This window comes from Taudactylus pleione, unplaced genomic scaffold (genome assembly GCF_031769625.1).
Source record: "Taudactylus pleione unplaced genomic scaffold, aTauple2 ptg000373l, whole genome shotgun sequence".
Taxonomy (NCBI): domain Eukaryota; kingdom Metazoa; phylum Chordata; class Amphibia; order Anura; family Myobatrachidae; genus Taudactylus; species Taudactylus pleione.
In genome coordinates, this window is record NW_028284774.1 from 3,664,223 (window position 1) to 3,687,944 (window position 23,722).

The 23,722-nt window shown below is 39.9% G+C and overlaps 1 protein-coding gene across 4 annotated transcripts in view; it reads left to right on the forward strand.

Moving 5' to 3' along the window:
- BTBD8 (BTB domain containing 8) overlaps positions 1 to 23,722 on the forward strand; it is a 153,462-nt gene that overhangs the window by 127,837 nt on the left and 1,903 nt on the right. For 3 of the 4 annotated variants that reach the window (XM_088444894.1, XM_088444897.1, XM_088444896.1), the window contains 6 exons: positions 3,693 to 3,822; positions 5,033 to 5,094; positions 7,472 to 8,117; positions 14,777 to 14,867; positions 15,136 to 15,275; positions 15,659 to 17,773. In XM_088444894.1, the coding sequence (XP_088301020.1) occupies positions 3,693 to 3,822; positions 5,033 to 5,094; positions 7,472 to 8,117; positions 14,777 to 14,867; positions 15,136 to 15,275; positions 15,659 to 17,773 (3,184 nt within the window). The remainder of the gene's footprint in view (positions 1 to 3,692; positions 3,823 to 5,032; positions 5,095 to 7,471; positions 8,118 to 14,776; positions 14,868 to 15,135; positions 15,276 to 15,658; positions 17,774 to 23,722) is intronic. The other variant, XM_088444895.1, reaches the window with a different exon arrangement.

Below are 23,722 nucleotides of genomic sequence, written 5' to 3' on the forward strand. Positions count from 1 at the left end.
TCCTGCAGGATTCGGGAGGGTAGGTAACTTTGCATTACTGCTGTATACAGAGGCTGAGCACTGCACAGTACAGCACAGGAGGAATCTCTATTCTCCGCATTGCCTGCTTTCAGTGCTACCACACAACCACATTTCTGCTGTATACAAAGGTGTGACCAGATTACCTCACTTGCCGGCCGATCACAGCTTGGGTTTTGATTCCCACTGGATCTTGGGGTATCAGGGATTCCCTCTTATCGTCAGTAACCACCTGTTACTGACTCGGCCCACTGCGCCTTGGGCCTGTAACGTTGCTGCCACCACCAAACTCCTTCAATCGGCGTTTGGAACCGCTTACTGCTGTGTATGCGTCGACTAGCTGCGACCACACCTCCTGATTGGTGTCGGCTGATACCCACTGATCCCTCGCAATGCACCAGGCTCTGCACAGTAGCTGGCAGAGGGCTTGTGAAACCTGGGCTCTATCCAGAACAGCTGGAAAACGGAATAGCGTTTGGCGCAATTCTGTTATCGCAAGATGCAGATGCAGGCACTGTAAAGGCAAAGATGTTTATTGCTCAATAGTCTTAAAAAAGACACTTCCCTCAGCTTTAAGGAGGTCAGCATACAAAAATGTTACAGCAGTTCAATCACTGATGATCAAGTAGATACACCCAAATCAGGCTGGACCGACCCTTCTTTTATCCTACTCCAGTACACAATACCACAGGGGTTAAGTCCGCCCTGTGGTTTTCAAACAATCAACTTAAGTGCATGTGCTGTCCACATGCACGTTTTAACATTGTCCCCTATAGACAGTAGGGAATAGTCACTACCCTGTGCCTAAGCCCACCTGGTGTTTTAGTCTCCTCCCAGGAGTTGGCTCGTCTAAGGTTGTGGAAAGTTTCCCTCCAAAACGTACTTCCAGGAATCTGCTAAGGGACAAAACCTGCCACCTCTGCCTGAATCTGTGCTCCAGAGGTCGGCTACCAAGGTCCCCGGGCAGGGTTTCCTGGCCACAGAGGGAAGCTCTTTGGGAGCTCCCTGAAAATAATTAGCTGACTGCCTTGGCCAGCTGCCTATGCACCTCCTCATACCACTTTCAGGCATGAGGCTGCATTAGAGAGCAGTTTATTTCACCGGAAGGGGCTGGAGGATCCAGCAGCCTACTGAGGACTCTGGAACCCCTGGAATTCCAGAGAAATCAAAGGTAAGTGAACTTTACATTTTAAAATACATACATTTAAAATACATTCAAACCTTTTTGCATTACATGTGAAAATATGCACTCTGACTGTGCCCAGCATCAGGCTGTTACACACTGCAGCCTAGGACATGCTGTCCAGGCTCAGTGCTGCACATACCATTTTAAATACATTTATATATATTATTTACAGAGGACCTTTTGTTTTACCTCGTGCTCAGCGCTGGGCTATTAACCAATTTACTGCTGGCGGTACCGGGAGCTACTCTCCCTGTCCCCAGCGCACACAAGCCTGACGCTCAGTGCCGAGCTCCTTTAGCCCTGCAGTCTTGCAGCCTGGGCTCCCCCTACTACCGGCTATCCTCTGAGAGCTGGGGGGCTACCAGGCTTGCCTGGTCCCCCAGCGCTACCAGCTCATATTACATGCTCACAATTCTGGGGGATTGGGGAGCGGGCACTTCAGTGCAGCAGACGCCATTAGCCCAGGTGGCCAGCCTCCGGCCACAAGAAGCTTAAAAGTAGCACTGGGAGAAGGTCTTTCACATGCTATACAGGCATAACTATGGCCAGCGCAGGAATAAGCCCTGATCACCTTTTGTGGTCAGCCCTCATCTGTGAAAACATATAAAAAATGTTGCCATCCTGTTCCCATCACCTGTCTCTGTAGTGTTCTCAGGAATCATACATGTTTTTTGTACAAGGTAATGTTAGCACCACTAATCAGGGTCTGTACAAAACAGACTGTAATGCAGACAAATAGGACATTAGTTAATATATGGTGAGCTGCAGCTCTGGGAAGAATGTTGCAGGTTGTGTCCATTACAGGTTGAGTCTCCCATATCCAAAATACTTGGGACCAGGGGTATTTTGGATAACGGAATATTCTGTATTTTGGAATAATTGCATATCATAATGAAATATCTTGGGAATGGGGCCCAATATACACACAGAATGCATATATGTGTTATATACACCTTATACACACAGCCTGCAGCTCATTTTATACAATATTTTCAATAATTTTGTGGCTCAAGCAAAGTTTGTGTACATACATGAAATAAATTTATGTTTCATTTACACACCGTACACACAGCCTGAAGGTAATTTTATACCATATTTTTAATAATTTGTGCCTTAGACAAAGTTTGTGTACATTGAACCATCAAAAATCAAAGGTTTTATTACCTCAGTCATGCCAAAATGATTCCGTAATTCGGAATATTCCGTATTTCGGAATATTTGGATATGGGAGACTCAACCTGTAATAATAATTTTACATAATCTAACAATCCTATTTACATATCTTGCCAAAGGCAGAACCTTCTTTTCTGCTGTGATGGTACACCTACTGTACATGGTTTACATTGCTCATTTTACATGTTGAGGACAAAATACAAGTTGTTGCACATGGTATTAAATGCAATATTTATACATTTGTTTATTTAAAATGATGTATGCATAAGAAGCTATAACCTATATTCTTGTATTACTAGCAATGGAGCTCAGGGGCCTCCTGTAGTAAAGAGATTGGGAGATTTATCGAACTCCATTATAACAAAACATCTACTATACTTAGGCAAACCATATATAGAATGTGCAATGGCCAAAGTGAATATATGGATAGTTGAAAACAAATAAATGGAGACCCCAACTTAAAGGCATTTAATAGGGTGTTGGTTCACCCCATGTGTGACCCATACTGTGTGGTAATGAATCTGTCTGACATTGAGTAGTAAGCATGAAGCCCATTTTGGTTCACAAATAGTCACTGTATTGATCTCTGGTTAATGATGGTGGATCGTTCAGTATCACTCCAGAATAATCCATATATGGTTGATTAGGTTCTGATTTTGCGGCTGAGGACACTGACTTTCCATTCGCTTGGTTTCCTCATTTGACCCAGATGTTTACATTTTGTTTTGTTGCTGTTGTGTTTTTATCCACCACCTGTAGTGCTTTCTGTTTGTATCGTGTTTACCGTGGTGGAAAATTTGCAGCATAAGGATTACTGGGAGGATGCATTTATATAAAACGTTGTCTAATGCATTCTGACATTGATATGTGCTAAATACTAGGCGGGTTGTATTTAACGAGTTAGGTCACAATACAAATATGAGAAGAAGGCGCAGTACTGTAGGTAAATCTGCACAATCATATAAGAAACAAACACAAGTGCTGAGTGCTTAATCAGACTGACAATTACTCCCAGGACTATTTCACTTTGCCGTCAGCTGGCAAAAAGACACCACTGAAGGAAAGAGCATGTTTGTTTAAGATGGCGTTTCCAGCGTCTGTCACAAGCAGCCACACATTCACACGGCTTTATAATATAACACTGCAGGATGGAGAGCTGCTCGTAGAGCTCTTCCAGTAGGCAGTCATACAGTCTAATGACATCACTGACATAGCTTGGGGAGTAAGTAGATTCAGAGAGAGACGGAGAAATATAATGACTGGTTGCCATGGGAATGTGCTTCTGAACAGCTGCTGATTTGTTACTTGAACATAGGTTTTTACGTGCAAGATCCAGGCTCTGCGTGATAAGCTGTGGAGCTTCCTGGTCCAGTCTTTTTATGCTGTACGGCATACGGAGGGCTGGAAATTGATGAGGCCAAGCGACCAGAGCAGAATACAAGCAGGTACGTGTCTGTGCAATGCTGTCTGCTTGGGTGATTGAGAAAAGAGTGCAAATAATGTCATGTGTTACGTAGTTGTATTACCTTGTGCTGCTGTTGCTATTCTAGCTGGCTGTTGTCTATTTAATAATATTTGTAGAAATTATTTCTAGAATTTCCATTCTTGGCTTGTTGTTATTAATGAGCATAAGGAAAACACGGCTCATGTAATCTGCCTTGCCCGCCTCTAAGTGATCTTTATAAGCTGCCCTTTGTTATACCGTTGTAGATAAATATATTCTACACTTATGTTAGGTAGAGATTTGGAAGGAGAAAAAAAAATCGACGCTCCGTACAAAGAGAGCAAATATGAAACCTCAGCAAAATGTAACCTGTTTTCCATCAGTACTGATGGAGTGTCTGCATCATTCTAGACACTCACATTTCTGGACATAACATTACGCAGATTCTGTAATCCTCCCCATGACTAGGCAATGCAATATCGCCATGCGGAATTCTAACATTAAATAAAGCAGATATGAAATCCCTGTTTAATGGTTTGTCAGATCACTGGAAGCACAGGCTTGTAATCCTTGTTTTTATACTATAATATGAAGAGTCTTTCTAAGGATTACAGAAAAATAACTGCACCGCAACAAAATCATGTTATGTGCTTGTTTAATGCTATATAATGGGTCTAATGTTTGTGTATAATATGATTTATGGGATCTTTGTTAGAAATTGCTTTTAAGGCTGTCTCTTTGTTGTTTTTGTTTATTGTAAATAATTTACATGTAGCTCTCACTAAGAAAGCCTGTCTTCATAAATCAGCAAGAGTATATGCTCACTTCCGTTCTTATGCATGTATCTCCCAGTAGAAATCTTAGAAGGTAATCCAGTATAGTAGAAAGCACTCTTGTTACTGTATTGCAGCAGAGACTGCTGCTATGTCAGACGCCTGTATCAGTGAGGTGTATGGTTTGCAGCATGCTATTATGTAACACAAAGCAGGTGCCTGATTTCCCAGAAGCTGGCAGCTGGTTTCCAGTAATCTCTTTCCAGTGGGCATTTGCTTGAAAGCCAGAAATATATATACGTATTTTAATTGATTGTGTATATAGCTAGCTATATAGGTTTACCCGCTTTGTTACAGCTAAATATAAATAGCTATGGTATTCTTGCCTATATTGTTCTGCTGGTAATTAAATCTATATAAATTCATTTTGCCTTCTAGTTGCCTTTGACAAAGGGGATGATCGCAGACTTGCAAAAAAACCTGTGTTCACTAGCTCTCAGGTAAATGTAATGTTTGATAATACTTGAATTACATTTAATTTTAAAGAGGAGTGAGATTAATGAGAGGGTGTCCTCATCCTCAGTACACAAAATGTATGAGAACAGATCTAGGTAGAAAAAAAATCTTCCTAATAAACGGCTAGCATTGCTATGGGTGAATGAGTTACTGCGGTCCGTTTATTTCCTGGAGTTTGGAAACTGCTTTGTACAATATAGATGCATGTGTTTAGCATTCAGTATGAAGACCCCTCTATTACTCTTCCTGATCATCAAAGGGCACGTTTCCTGCAAGCAAAGGAGGCAGATATTTTGAGACCTAACAACCCTTCGTATTCAGCCTACTTATTTAATAGGAGTCAGTGACACATCTGTTTCATCACTAGTTTCTTGTGAATTAATATTCTGTATACTCATACTTGCTGCCTGACCCCTCAAAATGACAGCCTCTGGCCTTTCACCCCCCCCCCTCCCCATTTCCCTCAACTCTCTGTAGTACATTGGCTGTTTCTTATGCTTGCTTATTATTATTTTATCCTTATATGGCGCTACAAGTGTTCCGCAGCGCCTTACAAAGTACATAAATAAGTGAACAGGAAACCAGTGACTTACAGTACAATACAGTGCAGGATACAGTTTATATACATGGCTGCATTAGCGATCATAACACTCAAATAAGCAACAGGGCATAAGCAACCAGAGTTACACTAGCATTTCTTAAAGGTGCCCACACACATACCGATATACTTACAATCCGACTATGTGTCCGATTTCCCTTGAAACGCTCCCCGCCAGCTGAGCACATCATCTGCACACGATATGCTGTCCAATCTTCATCCGATCTCCTGCAGCCACAGTTTTTTATAGTGCATTGTGCCCTAGATTGTCAGATCTGCTGTACAGCACGATGTGCGACCTGCGGGGGCGCGCATCGTGATCGTGAGTGGTGACTCACAATTTGGCCATTTTTTACCCGATCTGTCGTACCGATGTGTCTGGATCGGCCAGATCGGGTAAAAAATCGATGTGTGTGGGCAGCTTTAGTGTAGTGGTAAGGTTCCTTTCTATTTCAATGTTTTGAGCACACTGTGTTCTATCGTTTGTTTATTTTGGGTATACTTATTGGGAAGATGCAATAGGCCCCCAAAGGCTAGAAAGATGCAAATTACAGACCCATATTAGATGTATTAGTTTCACTGGTGTTCTTACTAGAGCTAAAAACCACTAATGCAACATCTAAGAGTATAGTGATGTCACTGTTAGGACATGTCAGTCAAAGGTAATGGATTGATATCTGATCATTCACTGTATGGATTTGTCTGTACATTGTTATAGCCTACAGGTAGTATTGTTACTGTTTGGAAACCTAAAATGTGGTTTATTTTCTTGTCGGCTACCAGACTTCTATATAGAAAGAATTTTCTAGTAATTTGAACAATAGTCTTGTCTCATTTTTATGTACCTTAAAGACTTGAGGTCTACTTTCTTCTCTCTCTGCAGCTAACATATGATGCTATATTACACGTCATCTTTCATTGACAAACATCATTCCTGGACAAAAGTTCATGAAAGATGATTATTGTCCATGAAAGATGATGTTTTGCCTCTTTCTGAGACACGATTTTTGGCGGGAAAATTCCAACTAAACCGAGCCTGCACATCCCCAGTTTACAGCAGGTTTAGGCTACACTTGGCACTAGTGCCACAAGGTGACACACCAGAATATATTTAGTGGTACTCACAGGGACATTCTCCTACTGTGCATGCTGTGCTGCTCCCCCTCAAATAGAAAACTTTTTTTTTGGACACTCTATACCCTCTCCAAACTGGAGAACCCAAGTGTTGCCTGCACACTTAGTGAGGCCTGAGCCACTGGCAAGTGAACTCAGTTAGTCCAACCCGCAATCGATTAATAGTGCAGAATTCTGGATCATGTCTTCACCACCAGACTGCAATTTATCAACCTAACCTGAGCAAACCAGCTTCTAAAAATGGATGTACATGGAACCTGTGTTGCTTTTGTAAATGTATGTATATGATGTTATAGTAGTAATGTTTTTTTGGCTTGTAATGTTGAATGTCTGGCATCCACAAAGAAAAATGTTGCATACCCCTGGTTTACAGTATTTTTCATCCTAATATTATATAGTAGAATATACCAGTTATACAAATATTTCACACAACAAATTCTGATGGCCAAACACAGTGTGACATAGTGTCATATTAATGTAAGTGCCTACTACACATTGTACAATATAACCATGCGGTATCCCTCTGGCTATAGAACGGTCTATGTAATCCTATGAATTAGCGTTTTTGTTATGTGAAAGAATATGGGAAATGTGCAGTTCTTGATTTGCGTTTGGTTTGGTTTTTGTAGCAGAAACGATCTAAAATTGTGAAGTCGGGAGAAACTGCAGCAGTTGAAAGTAAGAGACACTCGGACACCTATTTACCTAATAGCAGGAAGATGAAATCAGATTCATTGGGTGCTTCAGGACACACAACCAACGTATCTAAAACTTCTTCTGCTAAGGGAAAAGATGATGATGTAAAAGGGAAGGATGTAAAAAAAGTGCCAGTCAAGGGGTCCAAAGATCCAAAACCAACTGAAAAGACAACTACGGCCAAACCAAAAATCATTGTGAAAACCAAACCAGAAAACAATGACCATGCAAAGACCGAAAGCTGTGCTTCCAAATGTGACGCTGCCGGCATATCAAGGACTGCTCCTTCTGCAAAGATGGGAACTAGGCCCAAAGCATCCAATGGAAGCTCCAACCCACCAGCTAAAGTAAAGACACTGAAGAAAGTAGGTAAAGACCCAGCTTCTCCAGTCAAAGGTTCAGTGCCAAGCATGAAATTCGCAAACTGCAATGGAGAACTTTCCAACTCTAGCCTATCATCAGGAGAACAGAACCATGACCAGGCCTCTGCCGAGCAACCGCATTCTGCAACAAGTTCACCACATAATGTTAATAAAACATTCAAAAACAGTGTAGATGTTGCAAAGGATCTAGGAATGGGTGAGTAGGCTTGTTGTTCTTTTTTTTAAAATCTTTTTATTGGTAATTTTTAAACATATTAGCAAATTGCATAGCAAGGCAAAGATTACAACAGAAGAAAATTGGATATGACTGATGATAGAGCATCAGTAAGACATTGCCATCAGATGGAACAGTCAATGTTAAATATAGTCATGTAGAGTGGGGGAGACAAGACTATCAGGATTAGAATGACAGACTGAGATATGATGTCACTGCTCCTGAATATAGCCACTTAATATGGTGGGTGCATATCTAGTGAAAGTGGAGGGGTAATCTGAATATGAAGTTACGGGGGAGTGAGAAAGAGAAATGGAAGGTGGAAAGAGGAGGGGGAATCGGGGGAGGGGACCAGTCGGTGCATGTCACCAAGATTGGTATGAGCTATATCTTGGTAAGAGTGGGTTCGGCCTGAAAGTGGTTCGTCCATGGCATTTGTTATTTTTTTATATTACGCAACCAAATTGCTGTAAACAAACCATTTATGTATGTTTAATCCTTGACTTATACTTTAAATCAGTGCTATGATAAAGAAAAGTCTATTGCCTTGTTGCATAGGAAATGTATTATTTTATTTGTTTAATTTGAATTAGAAATCATAGATGAAATGGAGGTTGAGTTTATTACTACAGATAAAACTAGGATATTATTGTATGAACAGCCAAGTAGCAGACAAGGCATAAAACCTATCTTGCTTACAGTGAATCATATCAATATAAATACTTGCAAAGCTCAGTAGAAACAGACATATTGTTGGATGTGCCAAAAATAAAGAATGCAGACAACTTATGAATTTTCTAGGGCCAAGTAATGTCATAGTGGATCGAGTTGAGTACCTTGAGCATCATGCCTCAGTGATGTCAGTGGTTACAATAGAGTAGATACCGTTACTGTTCATAAGTGTGATATCGGAAGACTTAATGTAGAAATGTTCATAAAGGGCGTCGTTTGGAGGTGGATGTAGTTGCAGCTGTGACTTCTGCTTTTTACGCAACAGCGTCTTCGTCTTTGTGCAAATGTTGCGACTGATTTTCAGCCTTCTGAGACGCAGCACATACGAAGACGCACCATCCTTCCACCCGCGAAGAAAATGGGTTCTAGTCAATAGTTAGGCATTAAAATGGTCGACAATGTCTAGACAGGCAATAGGTCAACAGGGACAAAAGATCGATAGGGATGAAAGCGACACAAAAATGTTCAACACATGTTTATTGTTAGGGTTAGGCACTTGACGGGAGGGTAAAGTACCAAGGGGAGGAGAAGATTAGGGTTAGAAAACAAAACAAATTTGACTATTTTTGTATCGAACCTTTTGTATCTGTCGACCTTCATCCATGTCGACCTTTTATGTGTGAACTTTTTGTCCCTGTCGACCTATTACCTCCAACATCTGTTGTCTATCTAGACATAGTCTATCTTAAGGTTCCTATCCACTAGACGAATAAAATGAGCGATTAACGATATTGTTTGATAATTGTTTGAAAATCGTCTGCAGATTTGTTTAAAAAATTGGTCTTTTAGACACATCTTTAAAGGGCAGACTAGATGGGCCAAGTGGTTCTTATCTGCCGTCAAATTCTATGTTTCTATCTATCATCGTGCAAACATGCTGGTCAACCTGACGATAACGTCGGGTTCAGCATGTTTGCAGATGATTGATCATACTTACACCGACTGATCGTTCAGTGTAGGCACATCACAGACTGACATTATTCTTGTCTGTCTTTTATACCAAACCGGAAGATTACACTTATCCTATGGTAGGTTAAATTTCTCCGTCTGAACATGGCCGCCGTTGTCCATGCAACTGAATCTTTGACCATGACTGGCTATACAGCCCTGTTATCTCCATGAAACGCCCACCGAAATTGCATCTCTCTGCGTGCAATTTCCAACTTCGTCTTAAGCTGGGTACACACTATGTGCTCCATTGAACGATCTATCGTTCTGATGCGGATCGAAACTATAGATCAGGCGGATCGCATAATGTTTATGGACTATCTGCACGGTCGCATGTGATATCATCCGGTCGACCATGCTGCGCGGCCAGCCGGACGACATCGAATGCGGTGCCGTTGCAGGTAATGAAGGACGGTACGAGGGATCGTTCCGTCGTTCATTACATCGCTCAATGTGTACCCCCTGGTACAATATTTCAGGCCGGCAAATTTGAACCCAGCTTTAGAGCGGTAACAATGAAGAAAGGAAACTGTGCCAGGGCACGCGCAGACCTTCAAACACTCATTTCTGTGCATGCGTATATTATGACATTATCTTGACGCTGGTGCCATATTTCAGATGATTACTTCAGAAATATGGCACCAACACTAGATTTCCAAAGAGATCACTGGAAGACCAAAGCAGGCAGCAGCGGACAAAGGTAACTGTACTGGGTGCAGGGTGTGGTGTTGTTGATTCCCATGGACCCAGGGCCCATGTGTACTGCACAGCCTTCACCCATTATATATACGCAACTGCCCCATTTGTCTACAGGATATAAAGTGTATATTTGTTATATACTATATTGCTATTTTAGCATTGTCCAGACGAGTTCTTTTTCACAAACGACTTTCGTTTCCTTTTCAGGCTGAATTTTCCTCAATAGCCATTTAATTCTCACAAGGGCTAACTCTAAAAAGAACCACTGGGTAGTAAGTGAGCTCTAACCACTATGTATTTGTACTGGAAAACACTTTTTGCATTCAAAGCAAATTTCAAGTTTACATTAGAAGTAGTAGTGCATACTATGCTATTGTAAATTTAGAAAGTTGTCCCTATTCACTAAAACTTGAATTCCTCTTTCCACCCCTCCTCCAACTGCCACCTCAATTCCACTCTAGTTACCTGCTCTTACTCCACATCAGATATTTCTCTAATGCTGCCCCTTTACTCTGGAACTCATTCCCTTGTTCTGTCAGACTTTCTGCCAGTCTTCACACCTTTAAACAAGACCTTAAGACTCCCTTCTTCCTAAAAAATGTATAATAACTCACTGCACAGCTCCTCTGAATACTTACCCCTTACCCTCCCTCCCAGTACACTCGCCTTGTTATACTATTTCCTTTTAGACTGTATCACCAGTGTGCCTTATTGCTGTCTACTTTTTCTCCTCCAATGACTCTGATGTGGTCTGTCTATCCATTCTGATCTGATCACAGTTTTGTTTCCACCCCCCCCCCCTTCCTTCCTTGTGTGATTCAGTGAGTCACTCTCTCTTCTACCCTCTACTGTCCCCTATCCTTTCACTCTGCAGTTGGTTGTATCATTGTGTTTATAATCTTATGTATTTCAATATTTAGTGTTGCTTATTAAAGTAATGGTGCATACGATAACGATATCGTTGAACGATCTCCCGGGTGTGCTGGATGATCAATATCGATCATCCAGCACACCACCAACCTACCAACGATGGCCAACGTTGTTCGTGGGTCCCTATAGTAACCTGGTCGATATCGACCAGGTTGGCCTGCATGCACGGGTGATGGACGATATCGTTATCATCCATACGTGCCCGCGCATCGCAGGTCGTTGGTGGGTTGGAGGCACCGAAAAATGCACGATGTGAATGATAACGATATGATCAATATCGTTCATATCGTGCATTTTAATCCGTGTGTATACATCTTAAGATGTAGCCGACACCTTGTAACACCCAATAAATAAAATATAATTAGAATACGTCTTTATTCACACATGGTAATCTACATAAATCCATTCTTGATTAAGTCCCACATTGCTGTTTTATGTGTGCAATCAACTGTAAAATGAAAAGGCAAAGTTAACGTAAAGCGTTGGCCACAGTCCTATTTTCTCACTTTACGCCATGTTGTCTCCACAGTACCCTGCTGTTGTTTTCTTTGAGCTTTAAAGCTGCATACACACACAACGATTTTTTGAACGATTATCATTAAACGATATCGTTTAACAAAATCGTTCACTTTCTGAGTCAAACCATGAACGATTATCGTTCATGCGCGTTCACATTTGTAGTTTGTAGTTCAGTCAGACTTGTCAACTCAATGATTTTCATTAAGGGAATATGCAAAAATCGTTTGTAGTTCAAAAAAATCGTTCATTACACTTTAAATAATCTGACAGAAAATCGTTCATAAAATCGTTGGTAACAAAATCATTGTGTGTGTATGCAGCATTTGAAGTAATGTCAGGGTAATAAAATTCGATCTACAAGCTGTGAGAGATTCTGTACACAAACAAAAACAATGCCAACGTTTTGACTGACTTGGTGAACCCCATTTTGGCATTGTTTTGGGGTCACTTGGTCATTACCGCTTAATGAAAAGTAATTCTCCGCTCGATACAGGTAATAAACATTGCAAACAATTGGTTGGTATAGAATAAATTGACTTAAAACCTCTGCATATGTGGGTCCTAAAATTTTGTCTGTCGGACCATGACCATTTGGACTATGATCATTCATACATGTCTCATGGTTAGTGTGTTCTGCTAATGATGGGAACTTGGTAGATCTATTGTCATGGCATTTAGTGTATGAGCATGCTTGTCTTGTAGCTCAATACTGGTGATTTTACATTACTCGCTCTCCCATTTTCTCTCTCAGACACGCTCTCATATAATGTGACACAACTCTCTCTCTGTCTCTGACACATACACATTCTCATAAGTTTCTTGGCACACATTTTCATTGAGTAATTCAGCAAGCTGTTCTATTAGCTGCAATAGATATCGTCAAATAAATTGCCTGGCCAATGTGAATGGAGAATGCAGGGAGCCGAAGCCTGGGAGTGCAGTGATGTCTGGCTGAAGTTGTCATTTCGTATCAGTTTTAATGAGCTACTGAAGCATTAATTAGCTACAGAAGCAATTTGTATGTATGTGTATATACTGTATGTATGTCTATATATAAAATATATTGGTTAAATAAATGTAACGTGCACTTTGTTTATTCAGTAAGCTAATCAATAAATATATACAGAACGCTTGTTGCCAAACACAGTATTAGTGGTAATGACTTACAGAAAAGGATTATTTCTTATATAAACAGGGAATTAAACAACAAATTGTCAATGGTAAAGGGGAAGCTTGGTCTGCATTACGTATCATGAAGAAGACAAGAGAGTGGGCGACAGCCATACAGAGAGCGAAACACCTTATATGTATGGGGGACACCACTGCTTTACTGCATCTCCAACATAGAAGGGAAACCGTAGGAGAGACCTTATGATGGATCTTTGAACAATTATACTAAAACTAAAGAAATAATCAATGATTTTAGGAGGGCGGATAGGTCTTTGCTACTGCCACTGACTATTGACAGTTTGGAGGTTGAGAGGGTAAAAGATTATAAATTATTGGGTCTTAAAATCTCTGAATATTTATCCTGGCATTCTAATGTTTTGGCATGCGCAAACAACGTTTATATTTTTTAAGGAGGTTACAGGCAGCGAGTCTATCTAAGAAAAATATGGTGAATTTTTATTGCTGCGTCATCAAGAGTGTGCTAACCTATTGTATACCAGTTTGGTATCAGAATAGTACTAAAGCGGATCATACGTTGTTAGAGCAAGTCGTTAAAACGGCGGAAAGTATTATCAGTAGTGAGTTGCCTTCTATTGAGAATTTTATATTAAGAACAGTTTATGCAAAGGAAATGGCATCATAAAGGATTGCCAGCATCCGGACCATAGTGTGTTTTCTCTTCTACCATCAAATAGGAGCTTCCAGTGTATCAAATCTAGAACTCCGCGGTATAGGAACAGTTTTTTTCCATTTATTATTGTTAGAATGAACCTGAATGGGGATTTTAACTTGTATGATTGTTCCATGCTGTAATGTGTATGTGGTTTACCTGTTTTTTTGTAATTTCGTTCTTTTACAATGACAAAAAGTATTTATCTTGGTCAGAGTTAAAAAGTTATATTAGGTTTCCAACCACCAAGGTACTATACGAGCATACATGAGTGGATTGATGCACCTTATGCCACGGTATGGGATGGAGAACGCCACTTATATCCCTTTTCTATGCCCCTATAAATCATGGTTTGTGGAAATTAGGTGCTGTTAGATAACAAGTGCAAACTCGGGGGAAGATGTCTCGAATGTTCTAAAGACGACAAGTGAAGAAGTTGACCTTAGCAACCAATCAGCTTTTAGCTATAATTTATCAAGTCCATTCTATAAAATGATGGGTAGAAGCTGATTGGTTGCTATATGTAAGTTCTCTATTTGTCCTCTACATGACCCTCATCGTCTCAAATAGGGACAACGGCCTGCTTACTGGAGAGAAAGAGAGATACGAGTTTGAAAGAAAGGATGCAATTGATACTTGCACTTTGCTTCATAGGACATAGGCAAAGGTTTAATGGTACTTTGAATCTGAAAACCTAACTCTATCCTCTCTGAATACTTACCTCGTTCCTGGCACCCGCAGAGTGGTCCTCCCCCTCTCCAGCTAAGGTTTTTCCCATTTCTCGCTGCAGTAGGAGGCATCTGCTCCTGCAGTGCACACCCTGTCTTCCACTGCCCATGTCGGAGAAGGTACAGACCTTAGCTGATTATTATAAAAATTATTTTGCTGAAGAAGTTTACAGACCTCCCAGTGATATCCAAACAGAACAATAACCAATACAAACTAACCTCGATGATATGGTCTTCATTTCTAGGTGCAAAATCTAAATCTACTACAACAAAAATATCCAACGGGAGCTCAGTTAAACGAAAGGTCAATGGAGCAGAGTGTCGGGAAGTGAGCAGGTCTGTTCATATCTGTATCTTTCATGCTTTTATCTTAAGCCAAGGTAGTCTATTTGTTGTTCTCTGTGTATCCCTACGTTTTTCTGTACTTGTGCTCAGCTTGAGAACGTCCATACCCTTTCCTTCATAATCTTATTTCCTAAATGTTTTCACTGCCATTTGAGTATTATAACCATTACTATCTCTGAACTGATTCATGTGTGGTTTACACTGTTTATTTTTTAACGTTGCAAATACAAAGGTTTTTGCATTTATTTTCTACTTTTAGTAGCTCTTCAACAAAAAAAATATCTGCCGAAGGAGGGAATGATTCAGTACTTCAGAAAAAGAAGGGAAACAAAATTGGCACTGTAAATTGTACTGCTCTAAGGCCAAAGAGTGCCCCAGCTGCGCTGACGAAAAAACAAGGTAACTCTTTAGGATCATGAACGTTTAAACTTGTATTCCAAAAGAGAATTCTGTGTAGTTTGCAGCGATGTTGTAGACGCAATACACCATTCCAGTCTTTTTTTTTTTATAGATATAGGATTTAGGTTATTTTACTTTAAAATATTGATTTATCTGTTTTAGTGGTTTATGAGTAGGATAACTGTCTTTGATACTAGAATGCTCCCCTTTCACTTACTGTGTATACTGGAACCACTAGTGTAGGAAATGGCAGCATGAAAAGGTTATAGTGATATAGTGTCAGAATGTTGAAATCAGTTGGGAAATATAGGAGAAACTGAAAGTTTATTAGTTTAGTAATATTTAATGTTAAGCTTTTTTTTTTTTCATTTATTTATTCACAGCTATTTCCGGTGATAGCTCAAATTTGCCTAAATCTGTCACTTCCAAACAAACTGAAGTAAAATCAGACACGAAGTTAGCAAACCAGTCTACCTCTGCAGATAAGAATGGACCCTTGATTAAAAAGACTACAAAAACTACACTGGCATCAACAAGCAAAACACAATCTAATCTGCAAAGTAATAAATATAGTGGCAGTAAATCTTCTATTGCAAATCACAAAGAATCCAAACCCAAAGTACAGAGTAATTCTAAAACTTCCAGTCTAAATCACAGGTCGGGTCAAAAAATCTCTCCTCCTGCGGTAAAAAATGGCCACCAGCCTGCAACATGTTTGGGGAAAAACCTCCCTAAATCAGATGGATCTGAGAGCCCTGTGTCTATAGTAAATGAAGACAAGCAAGCTGCCAGCTGTCAGTTTGATGAGGGAGCAGACCATTCTGGGGGCATGGCAGTTACTGCAGATGCTGCTTATCTGGCCATTTCAATGTGCAATCAAGAATCTAAGCTACAGAAGCCTAATTTAGAGCATTACCACTGCCAAGAAAATAATCCAGCAGCATCTGCTCTACTTTACATATCTAATTCAAAAGAAGGTTTGACAGAAGATACAAATCCAACAAAAGCGATAAATGTAGATAATACAGGGTCACATGAAGTGCACTTTATGAGTCTTTCCAGCGAACAGAAGCCAAACTGTAAAATTATCTGTGACTCAGAGAACTCTAAATGTGCTGATAGTTCAAGTGAAAGCGAGTTGTGTTCTGTAAAAGAAGTTGAAAGAGCACCAAAGCCAAAAGAAGAATCTATGGCATTTCTGGAGTACTCTGAGGACACTAGTAGAAATATGCATAGCTCTACTAATGCTGCTGAATCCTGTTTACAAGGTGTTTCTGCCAGCCATCAACATATTGGCGGACCTCTTATGAACTGTACATCAGAAAGGCAAATCCTCGACTATCCGAGAGAGATGATAATTACTGAAGTGGCTGATAGCCGTCAAAACTATGACACGAAGTTTATGGGTCAATGGAATAAACACTCGAGTATGTTACATGAACGCGAGAGTCCAGAATCTGAGAGTGGCAGTGCCAGTACGTCCTCTGATGACATAAAGCCAAGGTCTGAAGATTATGATGCTGGTGGCTCTCAGGACGATGATGGCTCCAATGAAAGGGGAATCTCGAAGTGTAGCACTATGCGCTGCCATGATTTTCTTGGGAGAAGTAGTAGTGACACAAGTACTCCTGAAGAACTGAAGGGTTATGATGGTAGTTTAAGAATTGATGTCAAATTGAAAAAAGACAGTTCGGAGTTATTTCGTGTCAACTCAACTAGTGATGATGAAGGACCTCGAAAAAGAACAGAACCATGGCTGCAAAGGGATTTATCCAGACACAGTGCAGCTCATACAGCTGTTTGCAGCAATGTACAGTTTTCTCAGGAAATCGAACATCTGTCCTCATCAGCTGATGAAACTGAAGACGAACGATCAGAGGCTGAAAACGCTGGGCTGAAGGATCCACCTGAGGTTGCCGCACAGCCCTATCAAGGCATCATCAATTTAGCTTTTGATGATATTGTTGATCTTGAAAGTGAAGGCCAACGAGCCCCTGACAATAAAAATTTCATGAGGTCTGTGCTCCTGTCTGTGGATGAGTGCGAAGAATTAGGATCAGATGAGGGAGATCATCATACTTCGCAAGTGCGAAAGGCTGAGTCCCTAACACCATCTGATGTGTTTGAGAAAAACAATATGGATGGCTCTTCAGCATTATGTTCAGGACGTTCCCAAATGAAAGAGGGCAAGCTGCTGGAAAACACAAGTGAATATTCATGTTTGGCTGCAATACAACCAGCTTTGGAGGAAAACTCCATGACTGTCCAGGAAGTGGCAGAAGCTGGTGCGTGTAAGGGCTCCTACAGACCCACAGAAGCAGAAGGTGAACTTAAATCACAGGCACGGCCATGCCATTTGGATCTGTACACAGAATTACCCTCTGACACACAAAGGTTTTGCTGTACTAAAACTGTTTGTAAGAGTCAGTTTCTTGATTACCAAGGCAGAGACAGCCATGCACCATCCACTGAAAGCTCCAACACTGCTTTATCTGCAGGTAACAAACATTAACTATCAAATCGTAGAGTTATTATTTATTTACAATGCAGTGTTCTATAATAACGATGATGAAGAATATATAATGATTGCAAATCCATTAACATTTTGAATATACTGTCACTTTACATTCAAATGACAAAATACTTTTACCTTTGTACAGGTGTTTGTATTTGTGTTCAGGTACTTTCTTACTTACAAAGAGGACTGGCAATCCTCCCTCCTACAGTATCATTTAGAAACCGCTGGAGAGAGCCACTAGTTGCCTATCCCTGACATATATATAAAAATATATATATAATGTGTGTTAAAATAAATGGGCTCGTTTGCATGATTCACTTGATGTGGTATTTTACCTTTGGTTTGCTGGTCTACTGACTGAACATGAAGTTTTATATATGTTGTTAGGTGTCAGTGCTTGGTGCATTAATTTCTGTGGGCACAGCTAGTTTCAGATCTGTGTATTGGAATGTAGAGATGCTTGAATCTGTTTTAAAGTGGTTCTTGATTCGATAAATCCAGTCTAAAGTTAAATTCTCGAACTTTAAATAGGGAACTTTTTTTGTTTTAAGCAAGGTGAACAATTGCAAGTTGGATTCAAAATTCTCAAGCTTTAACGCCTACATTGTATATAATAAATTTAACAGTTACAGATGTGAGCTTCCATATAAAAATGAAAAACAAAATGAAATTTAATTTGAAACGGGCAACATTTTTTTATAGTTTTACTCATGTCTTTGACATATTCAATTTGGGTTCAAGTTTCCAGTTAAAGCAAACAAATCAAAATCCTACTCCCAACAAATTTGATATCCCTGAACCAAGTTTGATTAATTTGAGCATCTCTCTATTACAGTGTTCACAAGGTTGACCAACTTGGGGCCGTATTCAATTTGAGGCGAAAAGTCAGTTTCCGCGTGTTTTTGGTGGAAACTTTTCGCCGATGACATCATTTTCGCCTGTTTGACTTTTACCCCGTATTCAATTTAAAGACTTTCTGCCTAGGCGTAAAGTCAATCCAATGTAATAGGCGGAAAAGTTTCGCCTATGAATGGGAGGCGGAAAAAAGTGCAGAATTGGGGTTTTGGGGTGCAACGTTGCGGGAACCCCCATGCAGCCTTCAGACAGTCCCCCAAAGGTAATCTGTGTCAAAAAATTTAAAAAAAATACTTAAGTACAATCCAAAATATCACTTTGAAAAAGGGGCGAAAAAAACAAATGTTGGGGTACAAACTTAAAAACTAGCGAATTTGACTTTGGGGGGGGGGGGGCCCCAAGTATGCCCCAAGTGTTTTTTGGATTGCAGGTGCTTGCGGCAGGTGGATTTTTCACGATTTTTTCAACTTCACTTTAGCAACTTTTAAATATGCTGACCCCCATTTTCAAGTACCCCGAATTTGCTGAGAAGACTTATTTTCGGGAAAAAAACTCATAAATACTATTCTGCATCACGTATAGGAAAAACGCTATTTAGAAGCTAATTTCCTTCAGCAAGCCAAATCAGGGGGTACCATAGGGAACCCCCATGTCAGAGCATCTTTTGTTGGGTGTCAGGCTGATTTCCCCAAAACTGACAGTACTTTCCGCTTGTTTCATTTTCGCTGGGTCCCGTTTTCGTGTATTCCATTGAATACGGGGTAAAGCCGGGACGGCCGCGATACTTTTCCGCATACCAAACAGGCGAAGTAGGCGGAAAGTCCGGGCCGCAAAAAAAGCATCGTGGCTCGGCTCATATTGAATACGGCTCTTTGCTGTAGCATTATATATTCATAACACAAAAGCTAGTCACTCTAATCTCATAGTGATCTGTCAAAAATCTATTTCAATAGCATGTTTGTGTCTTTATGTATAGCCCAACGAGCTACAGTGCCTTTAATAAAGCCAACTGTAATCGCAAAATGGCAAACATGTTTTTCATGGGAGGGTATGGATAATCCATAAAGTGAGAAGCTTTATATACTTTATATATAATTGGCCTAAATTGCTCTACTATAAAATAAGCACACTGGGCATTTATATGGATTGCAGCCTAAATTGACATCTCACTGCATATTATAAATACACCTACATACATATATGAATATTTGTGTCCATGTGAGTAAGTGGGAGATCACTTACCGTTTCTCTCCAGTCCCCTGCCTTCTGATCTGCCTTAGCCATGTCTGTAGTACTGCTTAGGGATATGGTTTATTCAAACTTAGAAGTTGGCAAAATAATAGATCAGCACCAGTGTAAGCCTAAATTCATAATTGAGTTTGCAATACATCCATAAAATGTTCCAAAGATGGCAGCCAGAAAGGAATAGGAGCGCCCTTGGTCTTATCTAAATAGCATGCAGAATTTTGATTGACCTCCGGGACAGTGAAACACAAAATGAAATATATATAGTGGAACGTGACCTGTGGCTTTACAATTGTGTGATGCATTGCACTCACCCCTTGAGTGTTTCAAGCATTTAAATATGTTTATGGTTTTAGATGTTCCGTCTCCTCATCTCAGTGTATCTAGAAAGATAAAGAAATCAATCCTACACTCCTAGTGTACACTGGATATCATTGAAATGTACCAAAACTGTGACACCTCCTATAGGTGAATTTCAGGCCTTAAAAAATTAGGAAGCACCCAATCTATTGATCTTCTTAGTAGCAAAAACTCACCCTCATATGACGGCCAAAGTTTTTACATGGAATTCTAAAACATGCATACACTATGTAGACAAAAGTGATTTGGACACCCCTCTGCTCAAGTGAAATGGTCCCATGCATGTCATTGCACAGGAGTTCCAAATGGACACTAATGTAGTGGTTTCTACAAGAACACTTGGTAGGGAGGCCCATGCCCCTGCAGTTCTATGGAAACAACAAATGTTTTTATCAGTACGACAATGCCACCTGTCATGTTTCCAGGGTGACGCTGGACTGATATACAGAAAATTCAGTAACCCGGATTGACTGGCCAGCTCAGAGTCCAGATCTGAACCCCATTGAGAACCTCTGGGACGAATTGGAGCGACAGGTGTGTTCTAGGCCAACTCGACCTTCTTCAGTGTCACAGTTGGTCACTGTACATAAGGTGGAATGGCAAAACATACCGCCTGCTTTTATCCAGGAACTTGTGGACAGTTTGCCAAGAAGGGTGTCTGCAATAATAACTGCACGTGGTGGATCTACACAGTACTGACATTAATTCAATCTTGATCCATTTGCTGTCAATGTCCAATTACTTTTATCTATATAGTGTAGCAGTCACTGCGTGGCAAAACCTGGTGGAAAAAAGCACTTAATTATTTACTGTGACTTGGTGAGCTGAAAGCATATAAAAAGTTTTATTTCAAAATAGTTTAAAAATAAAAGAAATGGAAAATGGAACCAGTTTAAAGTAAAAAAAAAATAAAAATTTAAGTATTCCCAATTTCCCGTCACTTCAATTGTTGCAACGCATTTCACATAATGATGTCTGCTTCCTCTGGCAGTTGAACTTAAAGTGCGAGGGCTTTCTATGTGTATTGGAGGTAGGTTCCTGATTACCAATTAACTTGATTGTCACGTCCGAGTAAAACAAATGACATTTTAGTTGCTATAAACATAACTTGTAAAAACAATGTAAACTAACTTTTTGTAATAATGTACTGTAATTGCAGAGTATTTTGAAAGTCTTATGCCCTAACATATTCCGTATAATAGACAGTGGTTTTGCAATGAATAATGCAGAATAAAGAGCATTGTTGTAACAGTCTGGTGTCCCTTTGGGGCAGTAATAATATCCACATAGTTATAAATAAAATGTCAGATGTCAATGAAATAGTTGATTTTTATTATGAATTACAATGTGATGCATGCCGGATAGCCGCCTGTCTCAGGTCTGTGGCTAGCTGATCACTATAATAACTACATCAAAAGCAATTTCATCGAAAGTGTAAACGAAAACCACAGGTATCATGCAATCTGAAGTGTACATTAAAAGTACATTATCAGAATTAAACGGGAGTGATAATGGTATGGCATATCCCTGAAGTAATTTTAGGGGAACTAACAATTGTGAATCTACAGTCTCAACGTCACAGACCATATAATTTAATTTTCATTTTGGTTTTCATTGCGTAAGAGGTCAATTACTATTCAGCTTCAGGAGGTGTTAGTGCAACTTCCTAAACTGTAAAAAGACAGTATCCCTTCCCAGAGCTATAGGTGTGACCAGCTGAAGATGATTATGAAAGATATGTTTCTGCGGATTAGAAACCAAGGGACTGGACATGAAAGGTAAGTGAGTAGCGTTTTAAAAAAATAAAGCGTTTATTAAAATGTGCGTATGTATTGTTTTATGTATTTGGTAAATAATCAATTTTATATATTTACAGAAATACACACCTTTATCTCTTTTATATTGTGATGTACTTAAGCTGGCCACACATCTAAAGATGATCTGTCCAACCAGCCAACTAGTTGATTGGTTGGAATGAAAATCTGGTAAGGTACGGGAGTAACTGACAATCAGCAATTTGCTCCCAAACGCCGGAAAATGGACACAAACTGTTGTTTGAACAAATTGTTTGGATCAAACATTTAACAAACTTGTCTGACGACCATTTTCATCTGTTTTCTAGCATTTAGGAGCAAATTGCTGATCATCATTTACTCCAATTCCTTACCAGATTTTCATTCCAACCAATCAACTAGTTGGCTGGTTGGACAGATAATCTTTAGATGTGTAGCCAGCTTAAGGCTGTATGTCTTTAGCCTTAGCACATCGCATAGATTGGTCATTTCCACATTTTTTCTTTAATTATTCTCAGTCATCGCAACATGTAGGGGTATATTTACTAAAGTGAGTTTTTAGAAATGGAGATGTTGCCCTTGGCAACCAATCAGATTCTACTTACCATTTAACTAGCACCTTCTAGATATAAGATAATAGCTAGAAACTGGTTGCTATGGGTAACATCTCCACTTCTAAAAACTCTCACTTTAGTATATATAACCCGTAGTCTCTTCAGCTGATGTTTAACTAAAAATCCCAGCATTCATTACCTTTTGCAAAGCACATTGAGCTGTAATAACGCAACATTTGGCATTTTGATTGAGTGGCATAACATTCCATTGCCATCACCCTCTGTCCACATTTTCCTCTGGAGCATGGTGATGCCTGTTCATCCTCCAGGGGCCTGCTTTTCTTCTGGGCATGATTGGGCTCCATGATTTCAATGAGAAGCCCCATTTGGGCTTTCAGGCTTCACTGCACATATGCTCCTGCATCACCTGACCCCATAGCCACCGCATCACCTGACCCCATAGCCACCGCATCACCTGACCCCATAGCCACCGCATCACCTGACCCCATGGCCACCGCATCACCTGACCCCATAGCCTCCACATCCCATGCATCAGCAGTATATCTGTTATTGTATAACCCGCATTCAGACAAAACCCATGTGTGTTGTAAAAAAAGCAACAAAACCAGTATTTTGTTTGTTTCTGCAATGGTATATAACTAAATATGTCATTTGTGTATTTCTTATTACATAAAGCTATTAGTTGCTCAAACTTTATCATCTGTTTTCTTCTTTTCTTTATCTGTTTTAATTTCAAAGAGTACAGTATAAAATGCATTTTATAAGTCTATATATGTTGCAAATTTAGATATGTAGAGTTATTTTGCTATTTTGCAGAGGTTTATCATTTTTGTCACCTTTTACTGAAATGCCAACAGTAGGTAGTTATATTATCACTATTATAGTGTTTCCTTTTTAATTGGCTATTAATAAATCTTGCATTGTCAGAAAAATGTAGATCTAGTTGTACATATATTTGTACTAGCTGGCAGAGTGCAGAATAATGGTTGAATTCAGTCACCCGCACAAGTAGTGTTGACCATTAGTGATATCTCCTATCTACTGAGAGCATTAATATTTCCCTGCCGTTCTAATCTCCAAGCCTTTAGCTCTAACAGTTTA